This window comes from Pan paniscus, chromosome 1, assembly GCF_029289425.2.
Source record: "Pan paniscus chromosome 1, NHGRI_mPanPan1-v2.0_pri, whole genome shotgun sequence".
Classification (NCBI taxonomy): Eukaryota; Metazoa; Chordata; class Mammalia; order Primates; family Hominidae; genus Pan; species Pan paniscus.
In genome coordinates, this window is record NC_073249.2 from 70,341,476 (window position 1) to 70,360,919 (window position 19,444).

General features: G+C 37.9%; 1 protein-coding gene across 5 annotated transcripts in view; it reads right to left on the reverse strand.

Moving 5' to 3' along the window:
• AXDND1 (axonemal dynein light chain domain containing 1) overlaps window positions 1-19,444 on the reverse strand; it is a 189,802-nt gene that overhangs the window by 135,873 nt on the left and 34,485 nt on the right. For all 5 annotated transcript variants that reach the window (XM_055111047.2, XM_055111042.2, XM_055111046.2 and 2 more), the window contains exon 12: window positions 5,337-5,457. In XM_055111047.2, the coding sequence (XP_054967022.2) occupies window positions 5,337-5,457 (121 nt within the window). The remainder of the gene's footprint in view (window positions 1-5,336; window positions 5,458-19,444) is intronic.

Genomic DNA, 19,444 nt, shown 5'->3' on the forward strand with positions numbered 1-19,444 from the left:
CTAATCAGAAGTCAACATGGCACATTAGCATTCAACATGGAGTCACTTTTGTCTCCACTTGTATGCTGTTGGTGGGAATGTAAATTAGTATAGCCACTGTGAGGAACATGATGGAGGTTCCTCAAAAAACTAAAACCAGAACTACCATATAATCCAGCAATTAATTCCACTGCTGGGTACATGTCCTAAAGAAAGAAAATCAATATATCAAAAGATACCAGCACTATTCACAATAGCCAATATATGGAATCAACCTAAGTGCCCACCAACGAATGAATAATGAAAACACAGTATATAAACCCAATGGAATATTATTCAGCCACTGAAAAATAATAAAATCCTATCATTTGCAGCAACATGGATGAAACTGGAGGTCATTTTGTTAAGTGAAATAAGCCAAGTCACAGAAAGACAAAGATTGCAAGTATCCACATGTGGGAGCTAGAAGAGTGGATCACATGAAGATAGAGAGTAGATTCATGGTTACCAGAGGCCAGGAAGGGTAGGAGAGAGAGAAGATAAAGAGAGGTTGATTAATGGGTACAAGTATATGATTTAACAGAAGAAATAAGTCCTAGTGTTAGATAGATAGGTAGACTGACTATAGTTTACAACAATCTATTGCACATTCTAAAATAGCTAGAAAAGAGTAAATCAAATGTATCTACCACAAAGAAAAGACAAATATTTTAGATGATGTCTATCCTAAGTACACATATTTGATCTTTACAAACTACATGAATGCATTAAATTATAAGATGTACCCTGCTACTCGGGAGGCTGAGGCAGGAGAATGGCATGAACCCGGGAGGTGGAGGTTGCAGCGAGCAGAGATCGCGCCACTGCACTCCAGCCTGGGCAACAGAGTGAGACTCCATCTCAGAAAAAAAAAAAAAAGATGTACCCTGGAGAGAAAAGAAAGTTCATTAATGATTACCTAAGTTGAATGGGTTGGAGGTAATGAGAAGCGACTGCTAAAATGTATGGAGTTTCTTTTGAGGGTAACAAAGAAGTTTTCAGATTGGTTGTGGTGATGGTTTCACAGTTCTACGACCATGCTAAAAAACATATAATTGTACACTTTAATTGGGTGAATTATATGTCACAAAAGCTACTATTTTTTTGAAAATTCTCACGTAATTTCTTCTAATATGTTTATAATTACATTGTTTTTAACATTTAATTATTCCCTCCTGGGATTTACTTTTTAGGTATCTTTTTAATGAGGTAGGGATCTAAATTTGTTTTGTTTTGTTTTGTTTTGTTTTTTGAGACGCAGTCTCGCTCTGTTGCCCAGGCTGGAGTGCAGTGGTGCGATCTCGGCTCACTGCAACCTCCACCTCCCGGGTTCAAGCAATTCTCGTGCCTCAGCCTCCTCAGTAGCTGGGACTACAGGCACCCGCCAATATGCCCAGTGAATTTTTGTATTTTTAGTAGAGATGGGATTTCACCATGTTGGCCAGGCTGGTCTTGAGCTCCTAACCTCAGGTGATCCACTTGCCTCGGCCTCCCAAAGTGCTGGGATTACAGGCATTGGCCATCACGCCCAGCCAAAATCTAAATTTTTTAACAATTGAATAATCAATTGTGCCAACCCAATTTGAATATCCCATATATAGGTGAGTCTATTTCTGACCTTTCTATTCTATTCTGTTGTATTTATCTATTCTAACCAAGTAACACATTTTCTCAGTTACTTTGAATTTATAATACATTTTGATGTCTAAAAGTACAAGTTATTTTTATTAATCTTCTTTTAAAATGTTTTATTATTCTCATATTCAGATTCTTCCAGATGGGTTTTATAAACAACTTGCCAAATTCTTAAAAATAAAATTGTTACTGAGATTTTTAGTGGAATTATATCAAATTTAAAGATTAATTTGGCCGGGCACGGTGGCTCACGCTTGTAATCCCAGCACTTTGGCAGGCCGAGGTGGGCGGATCACGAGGTCAGGAGATCGAGACCATCCTGGCTAACATGGTGAAACCCCCCTCTACTAAAAATACAAAAAATTAGCCGGGCGAGGTGGCGGGCGCCTGTAGTCCCAGCTACACAGGAGGCTGAGGCAGGAGAATGGCGTGAACCCCAGGGGGCGGAGCCTGCAGTGAGCCGAGATCGCGCCACTGCACTCCAGCTTGGGTGAAAGAGCGAGACTCCGTCTCAAATAAATAAATAAATAAATAAATAAATAAAGATTAATTTGGAGAGAACTGACATCTATACAATATTGATTATTGTTCTCAACCAGTGATATGCTATACAGCTCTCCTTTTAGTTTTCTTTTAAGTTCTTTACTATGGTTTTAGTGTTTTCAAGATATAGGTCTTATCCCTTCTTATTAAATTTATTCCCTCTTTGCATTTCTAATGTTTATTATTGTATATAGGTAATACGTTGGGGTTTTTTTTGTATTTATCTTGTATTCATCAACCTTTATTAAAGGCTAAATAATTCAAATAATGTTTAAATGTATTTTTTTCTGGGTAGAAAATTGCATTATTTGCCCAATGTTTGTTAAAAAATTGTATATTTATCTTATATTCAGCAACATTATTAAAGGCTAATTAATTCAAATAATATTTAAATTTATCTTTGCTAGGTAGATAATTGCATTATCAGGAAATAATAGTGACTTTGACCATAATGAGATACCATCTCACACCAGTCAGAACGGCTATTATTAAAAAGTAAAAAAAAAAACAGATGTTGATGAGGATGCAGAGAAAAGGGAACACTTATATACTGTGGTGGGAATGTAAATTAGTTCAACCCCTGTGGAAAACAGTATGGAGATTTCTCAAAAAACTAAAAATGGAACTACCATTTGACCCAGCAATCCCACTAGTGGTTATATACCCAAAGGAAAAGAAATCATTTAATCAAAAAGACACCTGCACTCATATGTTTATTCCAGCACTATTTACAATAGCAAAGTCATGGAATCAACCAAAGTGTCCATCAATGATTAATTGGATAAAGAAAATGTGGTATATACCATGGAATATTATGCAGCCATAAAAGAGAATGAAATTATGTGCTTTGAAGCAACATGGATGGAGCTGAAGGCAATTATCTTAAGTGAAAAAACTCAGAAACAGAAAATCAAATACTGCATGTTCTCACTTGTAAGTGGGAACTAAACAATGGGTATACATGGACACAAGGACGAAAATAATAGACACTGGTGACTCCAAAAGTGGGGAGGGTGGGAAAGGACCAACAGTTGAGAATTCACCTATTGGATACAATGTTCACTATTTGGGTGATGGGCTCACTGGAAGCCCAAACTTTATGATTTACACAATATATCCATGTAGCTATACTGCACATGTACCCCTGAATCTAAAATAAAATTTAAAATTAATTAATAAAATAAATATAAACAGTTAATGTGGATATGTTTATTACCTTGATTGTCATGAGGGTATCACGAGTGTATGTAAATGTTCAATGTCAAATTGAATATATTAAACATGTGTGGATTTTTTTTGTATATCAATTGTACTTCAATAAAGGTGTTAAAAACAATGTAATATGTCAATAAAGTAAAAGGAAATCAAGATGTAGTAATCTCAATTGACACAGAAAATATATTTGACTAAATACAGCACCTATTTATGATTAAACTCTAAACAAATGAAAAATTTAAGGGAACTTCCACAACCCAATAAAGGGTATATATGAAAGCCTACAGTAAATATTGTACTTAATGGTGAAAGCAGAATGTCTTCCCCACAAGACTGAGAACAGGAATATTCACTTTTACCACTTCTATTCAACAATATACTGGGGATTTTTGCTAAAGAAATCAGTGGGAAAAAAAATTTTAAAGAGATTTTGCTGCTTCCTATAAGTAGTTATATCTCTTGATCTTATTTGCATGTTATTACTGAATTAGGATCTCCGGTGATAGCAGAAATCCTTTCTCCTCTCTTGAATGGAAATGCCTCTAGCATGTCCCCAGTAATGATCTAGATTTCTAATAATTACCTCTAGTAAGTAAATGAACTTTCCTAAATAACAAGCCTTGATTCCACCATCTAGTATATTAGCTTTCTCTCTAGCTTTAGGACACTTGACAGGGATGCCTTCTACATTTTCTTCCAAATAACTGACAAACTACTACATGTGGCAGGGTTAATACAGAGCTCTAATGCAGATGTATTAATACATTAATGCAGTATATCTCCATGGAGAACGCTGTGACCTGCCACCAGTAGACCAGTGAACCAATTTAACTGAACTCGTTTTTTAATCTTTTGAGGATCAAAATTCACTGTACCTAGAAGTCCCAGTTGTCAGAACAGGCAACAAACAAGTAAATATTTTAGAAATATAGAATATTGTGTGACTTTGCTATTTCCCTAAAGTATTACTATAATGGTCCACAGTGTACCATATTTCAATTCATTTGTCATCTTGTGTACCAAGGTAAACAGAATCAGAGAGTGGGTCAGCCACAGTGGCTCATGCGTGTAATCCCAGCACTTTGAGAGGTTGAGGCAGGAGGATGATTTAAGCCTAGGAGTTCAAGACTATCCAGGGCAACATAGAGAAATCCCATCTCTACAAAAAATTAAAAATTAGCCAGGAGTGGTGGTGCACACCTGTAATCCCAGCTACTCAAGAGGCTGAGGTGGGAGAATTGCTTGAGCCCAGGAGGTCAAGGCTACAGTAAGCTGTGATTGCACCACTCACCACTATACTCCAGCCTGGGCAACAGAGTGAGACCCTGTTTTTTTTTAAAAAAAGAGAATCAGAGTGTGATATCCAGTGATCCAAATATGGTCACCTTGTATGAAGAGATAAGAACCACCTTTCCTACTTCATTATTAGTATAAATTAAAGTTGAAAATTTTAACATGTTCCCAAACAACAGAAAAAGAACACTTGTTCATATTTCATAGATTCTGCCCTTAAAAAAAAAGACCCCTTAATTGTGTAATAGCTACGTGCCCAACAAATGCAAGAATAAAAAGAAGAAATTCAACTTTTCCTTTTCAAAGCCCACAAAAGTTACATTATACATCAATAAATATACATCCTCATTTTTTTGAGTCTTTGTCTAGATTATTGAAAACTGCAAAACGGGCCGGGTGTGGCAGCTCATGCCTGTAATCCCAGCTACTCAAGAGGCTGAGGTGGGAGAATTGCTTGAACCCAAGAGTCAGAGGTTGCAGTGAGCCGAGATCACATCACTGAATTCCAGCCTAAGCAACAGAGTGAGTAAGACTCTTTCAAAACAAAACAAAACAAAAAAACAAATTTTAAAACTGGAGAATGAATCTTTAGCCAAAAAAGAAGTGTGAGTTGTGAATCCAGATGAACTAACCTTCAGGGCCAATTCATATGTGGCTGAGCTCCAGATATCTCTTTCTGCCACTAACTGTTTCATATCATTCTCCATCCTTTCTCTTTGTAATGTATATAAGTCATGATATTCTTCTACCATTCTATAAAAACAATTAAGAAACAGCTTCATTTAATTTATACTAACAATATAGACACATATTTTTTAAAAAAGAAATTTGTTTTAAAATAGGTAATGTGTTCCTTTAGAACTCATCATAAGGTAATTATGGTATAATTGCTGAATATATTGATAACACATATACAGTGAAATAGAAGAAAAATACTCCCATTTAATTTATAAATCTTATAAAAGTCAATGAAAGTAAAAATCTCATATATTGTTCCTTGCTCTAAACATTTTTCATCTTATTCTTTATTTTTTCACTAGAATTCTGACACGATATTCCAATGGTATAATAACACCATATCTAATGAAAAATTCAGCATACAAGTAACCATAACCTAACAGTTTTATTGTCAAAGTTTGCTCACAGACCTAAGATTCTTTATGAAAGGTACAAAGCCCAATAATTGTGAGCCACTAAAATTTTTAATTATACATAATTAGTACAAGATTAAAGAAAATTGTCCCTTAACCCTTTAAAACCTTAAATAAAGCAGCTTTTTCTTAACTATTGTTTATTTGTGTCTACCAGAACATACCTTTTTCCTTCTAATTTACACTGAAGCTTCACTTAAAATTAACAGACTTCCTGGCTGGGCGCAGTGGCTTACGCCAGTAATCCCAACACTTTGGGAGGCCGAGGCAGGTAGATCACCTGATGTCAGGAATTTGAGACCAGCCTGGCCAACATGGTGAAACCTCGTCTCTACAAATACAAAAATTAGCCAGGTGTGGTGGCGCGTGCCTGTAGTTCCAGCTATTTGGGAGGCTGAGGCAGGAGAATTGCTTGAACCTGGGGGGCAGAGGTTGCAGTGAGCCGAGATCACGCCACTGCACTCCAGATTGGGCGACAGAAAAATTAAAAGACCTCCTGAAGTAAATACAAACATAGAAGTTATAACGTTAACAAGTAGCATTTCACAAATCTTTCGAAACACTTCCTCCCAAGGACTTTGTAATAAGAATTAGGCCACTGAAGTAGAATTCTTCTAGTCTTAGAGGCTTTCATTTGTTCAAAATAATAAAAAAAACTTATACAGGTGAATACACATGTACAAATTCACTGAGCTATACTCTTAAGATTTGTGCACTTTATTGCCTAAAAATTAGATCTCAATTATCAAAAGAGAATTAATGACCCTAATTTAACAGTAAAAGCAAAAAATCCAGAAACAATCTCAGTGTCCAACAACAAAAGAGTAGACAGATAAAAATATAATGTAGTTCTATGATTTAAAAAAAAAAAACACTGTAGATAATTAAACATCATCATATTATTTTTGTTTTGTTTTGTTTTTTGTTGTTTTGAAACAGAGTTTCGCTCTTGTCCCCCATGCTGGAGTGCAATGGCGCAATCTCGGCTCACTGCAACCTCCACGCCTGGCTAATTTATGTATTTTTAGTAGAGACAGGGTTTCACCATGTTGGCCAGGATGGTCTCAAACTCCTGACCTCAAGCGATCCGTCCACCTCAGCCTCCCAGGGGTGCTGGGATTACAGGCATGAGCCACCGTACCTGGCTAAACATCATATTCTTAATACTTTGGTACATGGGAAATTTCTTCATGTTATAATACAAAATGAAAAAACCAAAATGCTAAAATTATAAAATGTTTGATCTCATTTCTATTAAAAAAATACATAAAGTTCTAGCTAATTTGGCAAGTGAAAGAAATAAAGGGCATCCAAATTAGAAAGATAGAAGTCAAATTGTTCCTGTTTGCAGACAGCAAGATCTTATATATATTTTTAAAAACCCCTAAAAGTGGCACCAAAAAACTCTTAGAATTGATATACAAATTCAGTAAAGTTGCAGGATACAAAATCAACATACAAAAATCAGTAGTGTTTCTATACACCAACAATGAACCAGTAGAAATCAAGAAAGCCATCCCATTCATAATAGCTACCAAAAAAGAACATCTAGGAATAAATGTAATCAAGGAAGTGAAAAATATGTACAAGAAAAACTACAAAACACTGATGAAAGAAATTGAAGACGACACAAATAAACTGAAAGCCATACCATACTAGTGAATCGAAGAATTCATATCATTAAAATGAATATACTGCCCAAGCAATCTACAAATTCAATGCAACCCCTATCAAAATACCAATGTCATTTTTGGCAAAAAAAAAAAAAAGAAAAGAAAAAAAGAAAACACACTTTCAGAGTCAAGGCAGGAGGATTACTTGAACCTAGGAGTTTGAGACCAGCCTTGGCAACATAGTAAGACCACATTTAGGGGAAAAAAATTTTTACCCAGGCACAAGGCACTCTAGTGCGTACCTATAGTCTAGCTACTCAGTAGGCTGATGTGTAAGGATTGCTTGAGCATTGAGGTCAAGGCTGCAGTGAGCCATGATCATGCAACTGCACTCTAGCCTGGAGGATACAGTGAACCCCATCTCTATAAAGAATTTTTCATAAAATTATCCAGGTTTGGTGGCTCATGCCTGTAATCTCAGCACTTTGGGAGGCCGAGGTGGGATCACTTAAGGTCAGGAGTTCAAGACCAGCCTGGCCAACATGGCAAAAACCCATCTCTACTAAAAGTACAAAAATTCACCAGGTGTGATGGCACGTGCCTGTAGTCCCAGCTACTTGGGAGGCTGAGGCAGAAGAATAGCTTGAACCCAGAAGGCAGTGGTTGTAGTGAGCCGAAATCACACCAGTACACTCCAGCCTGGCAACAGAGCGAGATTTTGTCTCAAAAAAAAAAAAGAATTTTTCATAAAATTGGAAAAAAATGATGATTAAATCAGATGCACAGATGGCAAAGTAAGAACACAGGAAACATGAAAAAATAATTATCTAGTAACCAATCTCAACAGAAATGAAATTTATAAAATGTCTGAAAAAGATTTCAAAATAATGATATTAAAGAAACCCAGTGAGATACAAGACACACAGATAAAGAACACAAATAAATCAGGAAAACAATCCATGATCTGGATGAGAAACTCAACAGAGACAGGTATCATAAAAAGGAATGAAACAAAAACCCTGGAACTGAAGAATTCAATAAATGTAATAAAAAATACATTTGATAGCTTCAACAATAGACTATATCAAGTAAAAGAAGGAATTTCTTCTGACCTTGAAGACAGGTCTTTTGAAAAAACCTAGTCAGACTTTAAAAAGGAGAGAGAGAAATGAATTGAAAACAATGAAGAAAGCTTATGTGGATATATGGGACACCATAAAGTGACCAAATTTTTTTTAATCTGGGGAGTTTCAGAAAGAGAAGAGATGGACAAAGACATAGAAAACCTATTTAATAAATTAATAGCTTGAAAATTCCCAAATCTTGCAAGAGATAAAGACATCCAGATACAAGAAGCTCAAAGATCCCCAAGACAGTCAACCCACAAAGATATTTTCTAAGGCATATTATAGTCAAACTGTCAGAAGTCAGAGACAAAGGGAGAATTCTAAAAACAGTAAGAGAAAAACATCAAGTTACACATAAGGGAATCCACATTAGACTAATGGGTTTCTCAGCAGAAACCTTAAGCCAGGAAAGAATTGAATGATATATTCAAAATGCTGAAAGGAAAAAAAGAGGCCAGGCACAGTGTTTCACGCCTATAATCCCAACACTTTGGGAGGCCAGTGCAGGCAGATCACGAGGTCAGGAGATCGAGACCATCCTGGCCAACATGGTGAAACCTCGTCTCTACTAAAATACAAAAATTAGCTGGTCATGGTGGCACGCGCCTGTAGTCTCAGCCACTCGGGAGGCTGAGGCAGGGGAATTGCTTGAACCAGGGAAACGGAGGTTGTAGTGAGCTGAGATCACACCACTACACTCCAGTCTGGTGACAGAGCAAGACTCCATCTCAAAAAAAAAAAAAAAAGAAAGAAAAAAAACCTGCTAGCCAAGAATTCTGTACCTAGCAAAGTCATCCTTCAAAAGTAAAGGACAAAAGAAGTCTTTCTCAGATAAGCAAAAACTGAGGAAATTCATCACCACTAGACCAGCCTGAAGGGAGTCCTATATTTAGAAACAAAGTGACAGTATCTACCATCATGCAAACACATCAATGTAAAAAATCTCACTGGTAGAGCAGAAACAAAAAAGAGAAAGGATTCAACTGTTACCACTACAGAAAACCACTAAACAGCAATGATAAACAATAAAATAAGAGGAAAGGAGAAAAAGCTATACAAAATAATCAGAATATAATTAACAAAATGACAGGAATAAGTCCTCACCTATCAATAATAACCTTGAATATAAAAGAATTAAATTCCTCCATGTAAAAGATATAGATTGGCTGAATGGATATAAAAATGCAACCTAAACATATGCTGCCTCCAAAAAACTCACTTCACTTGCAAAAACATATATAGCCTAAAAGTGAAGAGATGGAAAAAGACACTCTATGCAGACAGAAACCAAAGCAAGCAGGAGTACTTATACTTACATCAGATAAATCAGAATTTAAGTCAAAATCTATAAAAAGAGACAAGTTCATTATATGAAGACAAAGGGATCAATTCAGGAAAAGGATATAACAACTCTAAATATATATGCACCCAACCCTGGAGCACCCAGATGTATAAAGCAAACATTAGATCTAAAGAGACAGATGGAAGCTAATACAATAATAGTTGGGGCCTTCAAAACCCTACACTCAGCATTCAAAAGATCATCTAGACAGAAAGTTAACAAAGAAACATTGGATTTAAGCAATACTTTAGAACAAATGGACATTACAGGAATTTACAGAACATTTTATCCAACATCTGCAGAATACACATTCTTCTCATCAGCACATGGAACATTCTCCACAAGTGACCATATATTAGGCCACAAAATAAAGTCTCAATACATATTTAAAAATTGGAAACATATCAAGTATCTTCTTGGACCACAATGAAGTAAAACTAGAAATTAATAACAAGAGAAACTTTGGAAACTGTACAAATATGTGGAAGTTAAACAACATGCTCCTGAATGATCACTGGGTCAGTAAATACATTAAAAAGAAAATTTTTAAATGTCTTGAAACAAATGAAGCACAAGGCCTATGGGATAATGCAAAAGTAGTGCTAAGAGGGAAGTTCATATTAATAAACACCTATATCAAAAGAGCAGAAAGATTTCAAATAAACAACCTAATGATTGTTTATTATTCCAGGAACTAGAAAAGAGAGAAAAAACAAAACCCAAAATTAGTAGAAAGAAAGAAATAATAAATGTCAGAGCAGAAATAAATGAGAGAAACTAAAAAACCACAAAAATCAACAAAATAAAAAGTTAACTTTTTGAAAAAATAAACAAAATAAATAAACTTCTAGCTAGACTACCCAAGAAAAAAAGAGAGATGACTCAAGCAAATAAAATCAGAAACAAACAAACAAACAGAGATATAACTGATACCACTGAAATATAATCATGAACAACAATCCACTAACAAATTGGAATACCTAGAAGAAACTAGATATACTCCTGAACACATAAAACCTACAAAATTGAAACAGAAAACCTGAACAGACCAATAATGAGTAACAAGATTGAATCAGTAATTAAAAGTCTCCCAAAGAGTGTAAATTAGTTCAACCATTATGGAAGACGATGTGGCGTTTCCTCAAGGATCTGGAACCAGAAATACCTTTGACCCAGTAATCCCATTACTGGGTAGATACCAAAAGGATTATAAATCATTCCGCTATGAAAACACATGCACACGTATGTTTACTGCAGCATTATTTACAATAGCAAAGATTTGGAACCAACCCAAATGTCCATCAATGATAGACTGGATTAAGAAAATGTGGCACATATACACCATGGAATACTATGCAGCCATAAAAAGGATGAGTTCACATCCTTTGCAGGGACATGGATGAAGCTAGAAACCATCATTCTCAGCAAACTAACACAAGAACAGAAAACCAAACACCGCATGTTCTCATTCATAAGTGGGAGTTCAACAATGAAAACACATGGACACAGGAAGGGGAACATCACACATCAGGCCTGTTGGGGGTTGGGGGGCAAGGGGAGGGAGAGCATTAGGACAAATACCTAATGCATGTGGGACTTAAAACCTAGATGATGGGTTGATGGGTGCAGCAAACCACCATGGCACATATATACCTATGTAACAAACCTTCACATTCTGCACATGTATCCCAGAACTTAAAGTATAATTTAAAAAAAAAAGTCTCCCAGCAAAGCAAAGCCCAAGACCAAATGGCTTTACTGCTGAGTTGTACACAACTTAGAAAGAATAAACACCAATTCTTCTCAAATGATTCCAAAAAATTGAAGAGGAGGGAATTCTTCTTAACTGATTCTGCAAAGCCAACATTATTTTGATATCAAAACCAGACAAAGACACAACAACAAAAAAGAAAACTACAGACCAATATCATGGATGAACTTAGATGCAAAAATCCCAACAAAATACTAGCAAAGCAAATCCAACAACATATCAAAAAGATAATACACCATGATTAAGTGGGATTTATCCTGGGGATGCAAGGAGTTTGTTCAATAAACATATTTGAACATTTTTTGGAGATTTGTGACAACTTGAAAAAGCTCAGCCAGGTGTGGTGGCTCACACCTGTAATCCCAGCACTTTGGGAGGGCGAGGCAGAGGGATCACCTGAGGTCAGGAGTTCGAGACCAGCCTGGCCAACACAGTGAAACCTCATCTCTACTAAAAATACAAAAATTAACTGTGTGTGGTGGCGGATGCCTGTACTCCCAGCTACTCAGGAGGCTGAGGCAGGAGAACTGCTTGAACCCAGGAGGCAGAGGTTGCAGTGAGCCAAGATTGCGCCACTGCACTCCAGCTTGGGCAACAGAGTGAGACTCCATCTCAAAAAAAAAAAAAAAAAGACAAAGAAAAAGCTCACAGATGAACACAGCCTAGAAATATCAAAAAATGAAGAAAAGTTAGCAATGTCATGAATAGATAAAATACATGTAGATACTGGTCTATTTTGTCATTTACTACCATAAAATGTATACTAATCTATTATAAAAAGCTAAAATTTATCAAAACTTACACAAACACTTACAAACCATACATGGCACATTCATAGTCAAGAGAAATGTAAACAAATGTACAGGTACAGTATTAAATCATAGTTGAATAAAATTAACTATAGTACATACTGTATTACTGTAATACTTTTGTAGCCACCTTCTGCTGCTATTGCAGTGAGCTCAAATATCCACTTAAAACACGATGTAGGCCGGGGGCAGTGGCTCATGCCTGTAATCTCAGCACTTTGGGATGCTGAGGCAGCAGGACCACATGAGGTCAGGAGTAGTTCCAGACCAGCCTGGCCAACATGGCAATACCCTGTCTCTACTAAAAATACAAAAATTAGCCGGGTGTGGTGGCACATGCCTGTAATCCCAGCTATTCAGGAGGCTGAGGCAGGAGAATCACTTGAATTCAGGAGGCGGAGGCTGCAGTGAGCCAAGATTACACCACTGCACTCCAGCCTGGGCGACAGAGCAAGACTCTGTCTCAAAAAATAAAGTACCATATAATGTAATCATCACTGCATGAGTAGTTTGTCTCTCCAGTCAATTGTGTATTGCAGTAAAAAGTGATCTCTCCCAGTTTTCACGTAATTTTCATCACATTTAGTACAGTAACATAAACCTTGAATAACACCATGGTACCTATACGAAGTGTCAGTAGTGATGCTGAAAGTACCACCAAGAAGCAGAGAAGAGTCATGATGTCAAAAGAAAAATTAAATGCTTGATATGTACTGTAGATTCAGGTCTGCAGTTATGGTTACCCACCATTTCTGACAGACAAATTCATCTTATAAACAGATGATGTAAATGTACAATATCAATGAATACAGTACAGTACTATAAATGTATTTTCTCTTCCTTATGATTTTCTTAGTATTTTCTTTTCTCTAGCTTACTTTGTTGTAAGAATACATTATATAATATATATATAACACGCAAAATATGTGTTAATTGACTGTTTATCAGTAAGGTTTCCAGCCAACCATAGAATATTAGTGATTAAGTTCTGGGGACATCAAAAGTTATATGTAGGTTTTTGACTATGTGGGTTTCAGTGTCTCTAACCCCTACATTGTTCAACAGTTGACTGTATACTGAAAGACACTGTTTCAAGTAAGATTAACTGATCCATTGTGACAAATGCTGCTAGTAAGGCAAGTGAAATGAGAATTGATCATTGGATTTAGCAATATGAAGATCATAGGTGACTTTGTCAAGTGCCATTTAGTGGCATGGTAAGGATGAGACACAAGTGATAATGGCAAGAGAAGAAACAATAAAGACAATGAGTATGACAACTTTCTGTAGAGATTTCCTGTAAGGAGAGCAGAGAAAAGGGACCATAGCAGGAAGGGAATGTGTAGTTCTAAGAGACCTGGGACATTTTTGTTTGTGTTTTTTGTTTTTAAGATGGGAGTAATTATAGCATATTTGCATACTGATGGGATTAATCAGCTAGAGGGGAAAAATTAATGATGCAAAAAAGAGAAGGAACGTTTGCTGAAAGTTTCTCAAGTAAGTAACAGGGGATATGCAAGTATACAAACAAGAGATTGGCCTTAGAAAGGAGCAGACTATAGTTAACAAAAGGGAAAACAGAATATATAAGCACAGATGCAGGTGGGTGGATAGATGTGGGGGTGACAGCTTAAGTTCTCTTCTGTTTGCTTCTACTTCTTAGAAAGCAAGATCATCAGCTTATAAAGAGGGTGGAAAGGTAGGATTGAAGGTATAAGGATAGAAGACTATAGAAGTCACCTTGAAAAACAACAAAGTTATACTACAGAAAAAAGTAGTATATAGAGTAGGCAAAAATTGAATAAAGTATCTCATGTTACATATTAGTCCATTTTCATGCTGCTGATAGACATACTCAAGACAGGGTGATTTTTTCTTTTTTTTTTTTGAGACGGAGTCTCGCTCTGTTGCCAGGCTGGAGTGCATGATGTCGGCTCACTGCAACCTCCGCCTCCCAGGTTCAAGCAATTCTCCTGCCTCAGCCTCTTGAGTAGCTGGGACTGCAGGCGCATGCCACCACGCTCAGTTAATTTTTGTATTTTTAGTAGAGATGGGGTTTCACCACGTTGGCCAGGATGGTCTCTATCTCTTAACCTCGTGATCCGCCTGCTTCAGCCTCCCAAAGTGCTGGGATTACAGGCGTGAGCCACCTTGCCCGGCCCCGAGACTGAATAATTTATAAAGGAAAAGAGGTTTAATGTACTCACAGTTCCACGTGGCTGGGGAGGCCTCACAATCATGGTGGAAGGTGAAAGGCCCCTCTTACATAGCGGCAGGCAAAGAGAGAATGAAAGCCAAGCAAAAGGGGTTTCCCCTTATAAAACAATCAGGTCTCGTGAGACTTACTACCATGAGAACAGTACAGGGAAACCACCCCCACGATTCAATTATTTCCCCCCAAGTCCCTCCCACAACACGTGGGAATTATGGTAGCTAAAATTTAAGACAATATTTGGGTGGGGACACAGCCAAACCATATTATGCTAGTAAAGAATAAAATAGAATAAAAGTAAAAATACATTTCTGAATTTAGATTTTAGGTACATTTGGTTTTTCTTGACATTTAAAAAATTCAATCACTCTTCAATCAGTTTTTTAGAAAGTACAGGAATAGGCTGTATTAAAAGAGATATAAAACAAGATGTAATGTGTGTTCTTAGATTGGATACTGGTTTGGCTAACCCAACTGTGAAATATATTTTGGAAAAACTTGGGAAAATTTTAATATCTAGCTAATCTATGAAGTAAAAATTTACTGAAATAGGCAGACATTCTTTTTTTTTTTTTTTTTTTTGAGATGGAGTTTTGTTCTTGTTGCCCAGGCTGAAGCACAATGGCACAACCTCAGCTCACTGCAATCTCTGCCTCCCAGGTTCAAGCGATTCTCCTGCCTCAGCCTCCCAAGTAGCTGGGATTACAGGCATGTGGCACCACAACTGGCTAATTTTGTATTTTTAGTAGAGAAAGGGTTTCTCCATGTTGGTCAGGCTGGTCTCGAACTCCCAACCTCAGCTGATCCACCCGCTTTGACCTCCCAAAGTGCTGGGATTACAGGTGTGAGCCACCGCGCCTGGCCGTAGACATTCTTTTTATCATTTGTTTGTTTCTGTGTCCTTTTTTTTTTCTTTTTTTTTTTTTTTTGAGATGGAGTCTCGCTCTATTGCCCAGGCTGGAGTGCAGTGGCATGATCTCGGCTCACTGCAAGCTCTGCCTCCCGGGTTCACGCCATTCTCCTGCCTCAGCCTCCCAAGTAGCTGGGACTACAGGCGCCCACCACCACGCCCGGCTAATGTTTTTTGTATTTTCAGTAGAAACGGGGTTTCACTGTGTTAGCCAGGATGGTCTTGATCTCCTGACCTCGTGATCCACCCACCTCGGCCTCCCAGAGTGCTGGGATTACAGGTGTTAGCCACCACACCTGGCCATCTTCTCTTTTTTTTTTTATTTTTTATTTCTTTCCTAATTTTTAAATTTTATTTTTCCATAAGTTATTGGGGTACAGGTGGTATCTGGTTACATGAGTAAGTTCTTTAGTGGTGATTTGTGAGATTTTGGAGCACCCATCACCCAAGCAGTATACACTGCACCATATTTGTGGTATTTTATCCCTCATCCCCCTCCCACTCTTTCCCCCAAGTCCCCAAAGTGTATTATTCTTATGCCTTTGCATCCTCATAGCTTAACTCCCACGTATCAGTGAGAACATACAATGTTTGGTTTTCCACTCCTGAGTTACTTCACTTAGAATAATGGTCTCCAATCTCATCCAGATCACTGCAAATGCCATTAATTCATTCCTTTTTATGGCTGAGTGGTATTCCATCATATATATATATATATATACACCACAGTTTTTTTATCCACTTGTTGATTGATGGGCATTTGGGTTGGTTCTACGATTTTGCAATTGTGAATTGTGCCGCTATGAACATGCCCATGCAAGTATCTTTTTCATATAATGACTTCTTTTCCTCTGGGTAGATACCCGGTAGTGAGATTGCTGGATCAAATGGTAGTTCTACTTTTAGTTCTTTAAGGAATCTCTACACTGTTTTCCACAGTGGGTGTATTAGTTTACATTCCCACCAGCAGTGTAGAAGTGTTCCCTAATCACCGCATCCATGGCAACATCTGATTTTGATTTTTTGATTATAGCCATCCTTGCAGGAGTAAGGTGGTACTGCATTGTGGTTTTGATTTGCATTTCCCTTATCATTAGTGATGTTGAGCATTTTTTCATATGTTTGCTGCCCATTTGTATATCTTCTTTTGAGAATTGTCTATTCATGTCCTTTGCCCACTTTTTGATGTGATTGTTTGTTTTTTTCTTACCGATTTGTTTGAGTTCATTGTAGATTCTGGATATTAGTCCTTTGTCAGATGTATAGATTGTGAAGATTTTCTCCCACTCTGTGGGCTGTCTGTTTACTCTGCTGACTGTTCCTTTTGCTGTGCAAACACTCTTTAGTTTAATTAGGTCCCAGATATATATCTTTGTTTTTATTGCTTTTGCTTTTGGGTTCTTGGTCATGAAATCCTTGCCTAAGCCAATGTCTAGAAGGGTTTTCCAATGTTATGTCTAGAATTTTTATAGTTTCAGGTCTTAGATTTAAGTCCTTAATTCATCTTGAGTTGATTTTTGTATAAGGTGAGAGATGAGGATCCAGTATCATTCTCCTACATGCGGTTAGCCAATTATCCCAGCACCATTTATTGAAAAGGGTGTCCTTTCCCCACTTTATGTTTCTGTTTGCTTTGTTGAAGATCAATTGGCTGTAAGTATTTGGGTTTATTTCGGGATTCTCTATTCTGTTCCATTGGTCTACGTGCCTATTTTTATACCAGTACCACACTGTTTTGGTGACTATAGCCTGAAATAGGTAGACATTCTTAACTGAAAAAATGTTGATTGTAGAATAGTGCATACAATACAATTTTGGTTTTAACTATACATATACATGTGAGTACATGTACACAGAAACAAGACCCATAGCACCAGCCTGCCTGCTTCCTCCCAATACTGCAGCTTCCCCCAGGCCCACAGCAGCACCCCACATCACTTTGCTGGCCCATGTGTGTGCAGGCATGTTTTGCTTTCCTTGCCTCACCAGCATGCATGTGTGCATGCACCCTGCCCTGCCACTGATATGGCAGTAGTACATTCTGCCCTTCCACACCCTCCCCCCAACCCCTGCCACAAGGCTTTGATCCATTACAGTGACAGCCTTGGTGGGCAGACACCCAGCCAGTCCCACCCCCACCAGCACCCTGCCCTTAGTGGCAACACTCCTCCAAGAGTAAAACTAAGCTCAGAGAACAGTGGACTCTCCCCCGCCCTGAGTGACCCCCCCTGCCTGCAGCTCACAGAGAATGCACATAGACCTGCACCTGCCAGAGCCTTGCCCCCATGCTAAGACCACCACCAGCACAACTGTGCACACAGTTGCCAGCAGGGGCCCCCCAACCCTCTTCCAGCTGTGCTGCCTCCACTCTGTGGTGACACCCACATGGAAGCAGGCACCCCAGCACCTGTTGCAGCCAACGAGAATGCACCCCCACAACATTGCCACTACCGCTGCTGCTGACACATGAAAACAAGGGCAGATCCCACTGCCACAGCACTATGAAAGGCTTTGGCTGACACCACCCAACAGAGTGTAGTGACCAGTGGTCCAGGAGCACCTCAGCTCCCCCAGTGCAGTGGATTCCTAACCTCAAGGAGCAGAGAACAAAGCTGGTCCCAATACAAGTCCCCCAGAGTTGGAGTACACGGTCCAGGAGTTGGAAGCTGAGCGTTGGTCCCCTAGAATCTTCCAGAAATAAAGCCAGTTGGTTGAATCCATTTTATACCACAATCAAACTCTCGATGTCATCATATAGGATAAAAGAGAAAAAAAACACCCAAACATCAGCAACTTCAAAGATGAAACAAACATCAGCCCACAAATATGGGAAAAAAACAACACAAGGACTCTGACAACTCAAAAAGTCAGAGTGCCTTCTTTCCTCCAAATGATCGCACCACCTCTCCAGCAAGGGTTCTGAACTGGGCTGAGATGGCAGAAATGACACAAACAGAATTCATGCTATGGATAGGAATGAAGATCATTAAGATGCAGGAGTATGCTGAAACCCAATTCAAGGAAGCTATGAATCACAATAAAATGATAAAGGAGCTGACAGACAAAATAGCCAATATAGAAAAGACTGTAACTGGCCTGATAGAGCTGAAAAAATGTTCTACAATAACTTCATAATGCAATTACAAGTATTAATAGCAGAATAAACCAAGTTGAAGAAAGAATCTCAGAACTTGAAGACTGGTTTTCTGAAATAACAGAGTCAGACAAGAATAGAGAAAAAAGAATAAAAAGGAATGAACAAAACCTTGGAGAAATGTGGGATTATGTAAAGATACCAAATCTATGACTCATTGATGTCCCTGAAAGAGATAGGGTGAGTGTAAGCAACTTGGAAAACATATTTTAGGGTATCATCCATGAGGATTTCCCCAACGTAGCTAGAGAGATCAACATTCAAATTCAGAAAATGCAGAAAACCCCAGTACAATACTTCACAAGAAGATCATCCTCAAGGCACATAATCATCAGATTCTCAAAAGTCAAAATAAAAGAAAAAAGGTTAAAGGCATCTAGAAAGAAAAGTCAGGTCACCTACAAAAGGAAGCCCATCAGACTAACAGTGGACCTCTCAGCAGAAACCCTACAAGCCAGAAGAGATTGGAAGCCAATATTCAACATTCTTTAAAAAAAGAAATTCCAACCCAGAATTTTATATATGTCCAAACTAAGCTTCATAAGTGAAGGAGAAATAAGATCCTTTATAGACAAGCAAGTGCTGAGAAAATTCATTACCACCAGATCTGCCTTAAAAGAGCTCCTGAAGGAAGCACTAAATATGGAAAGG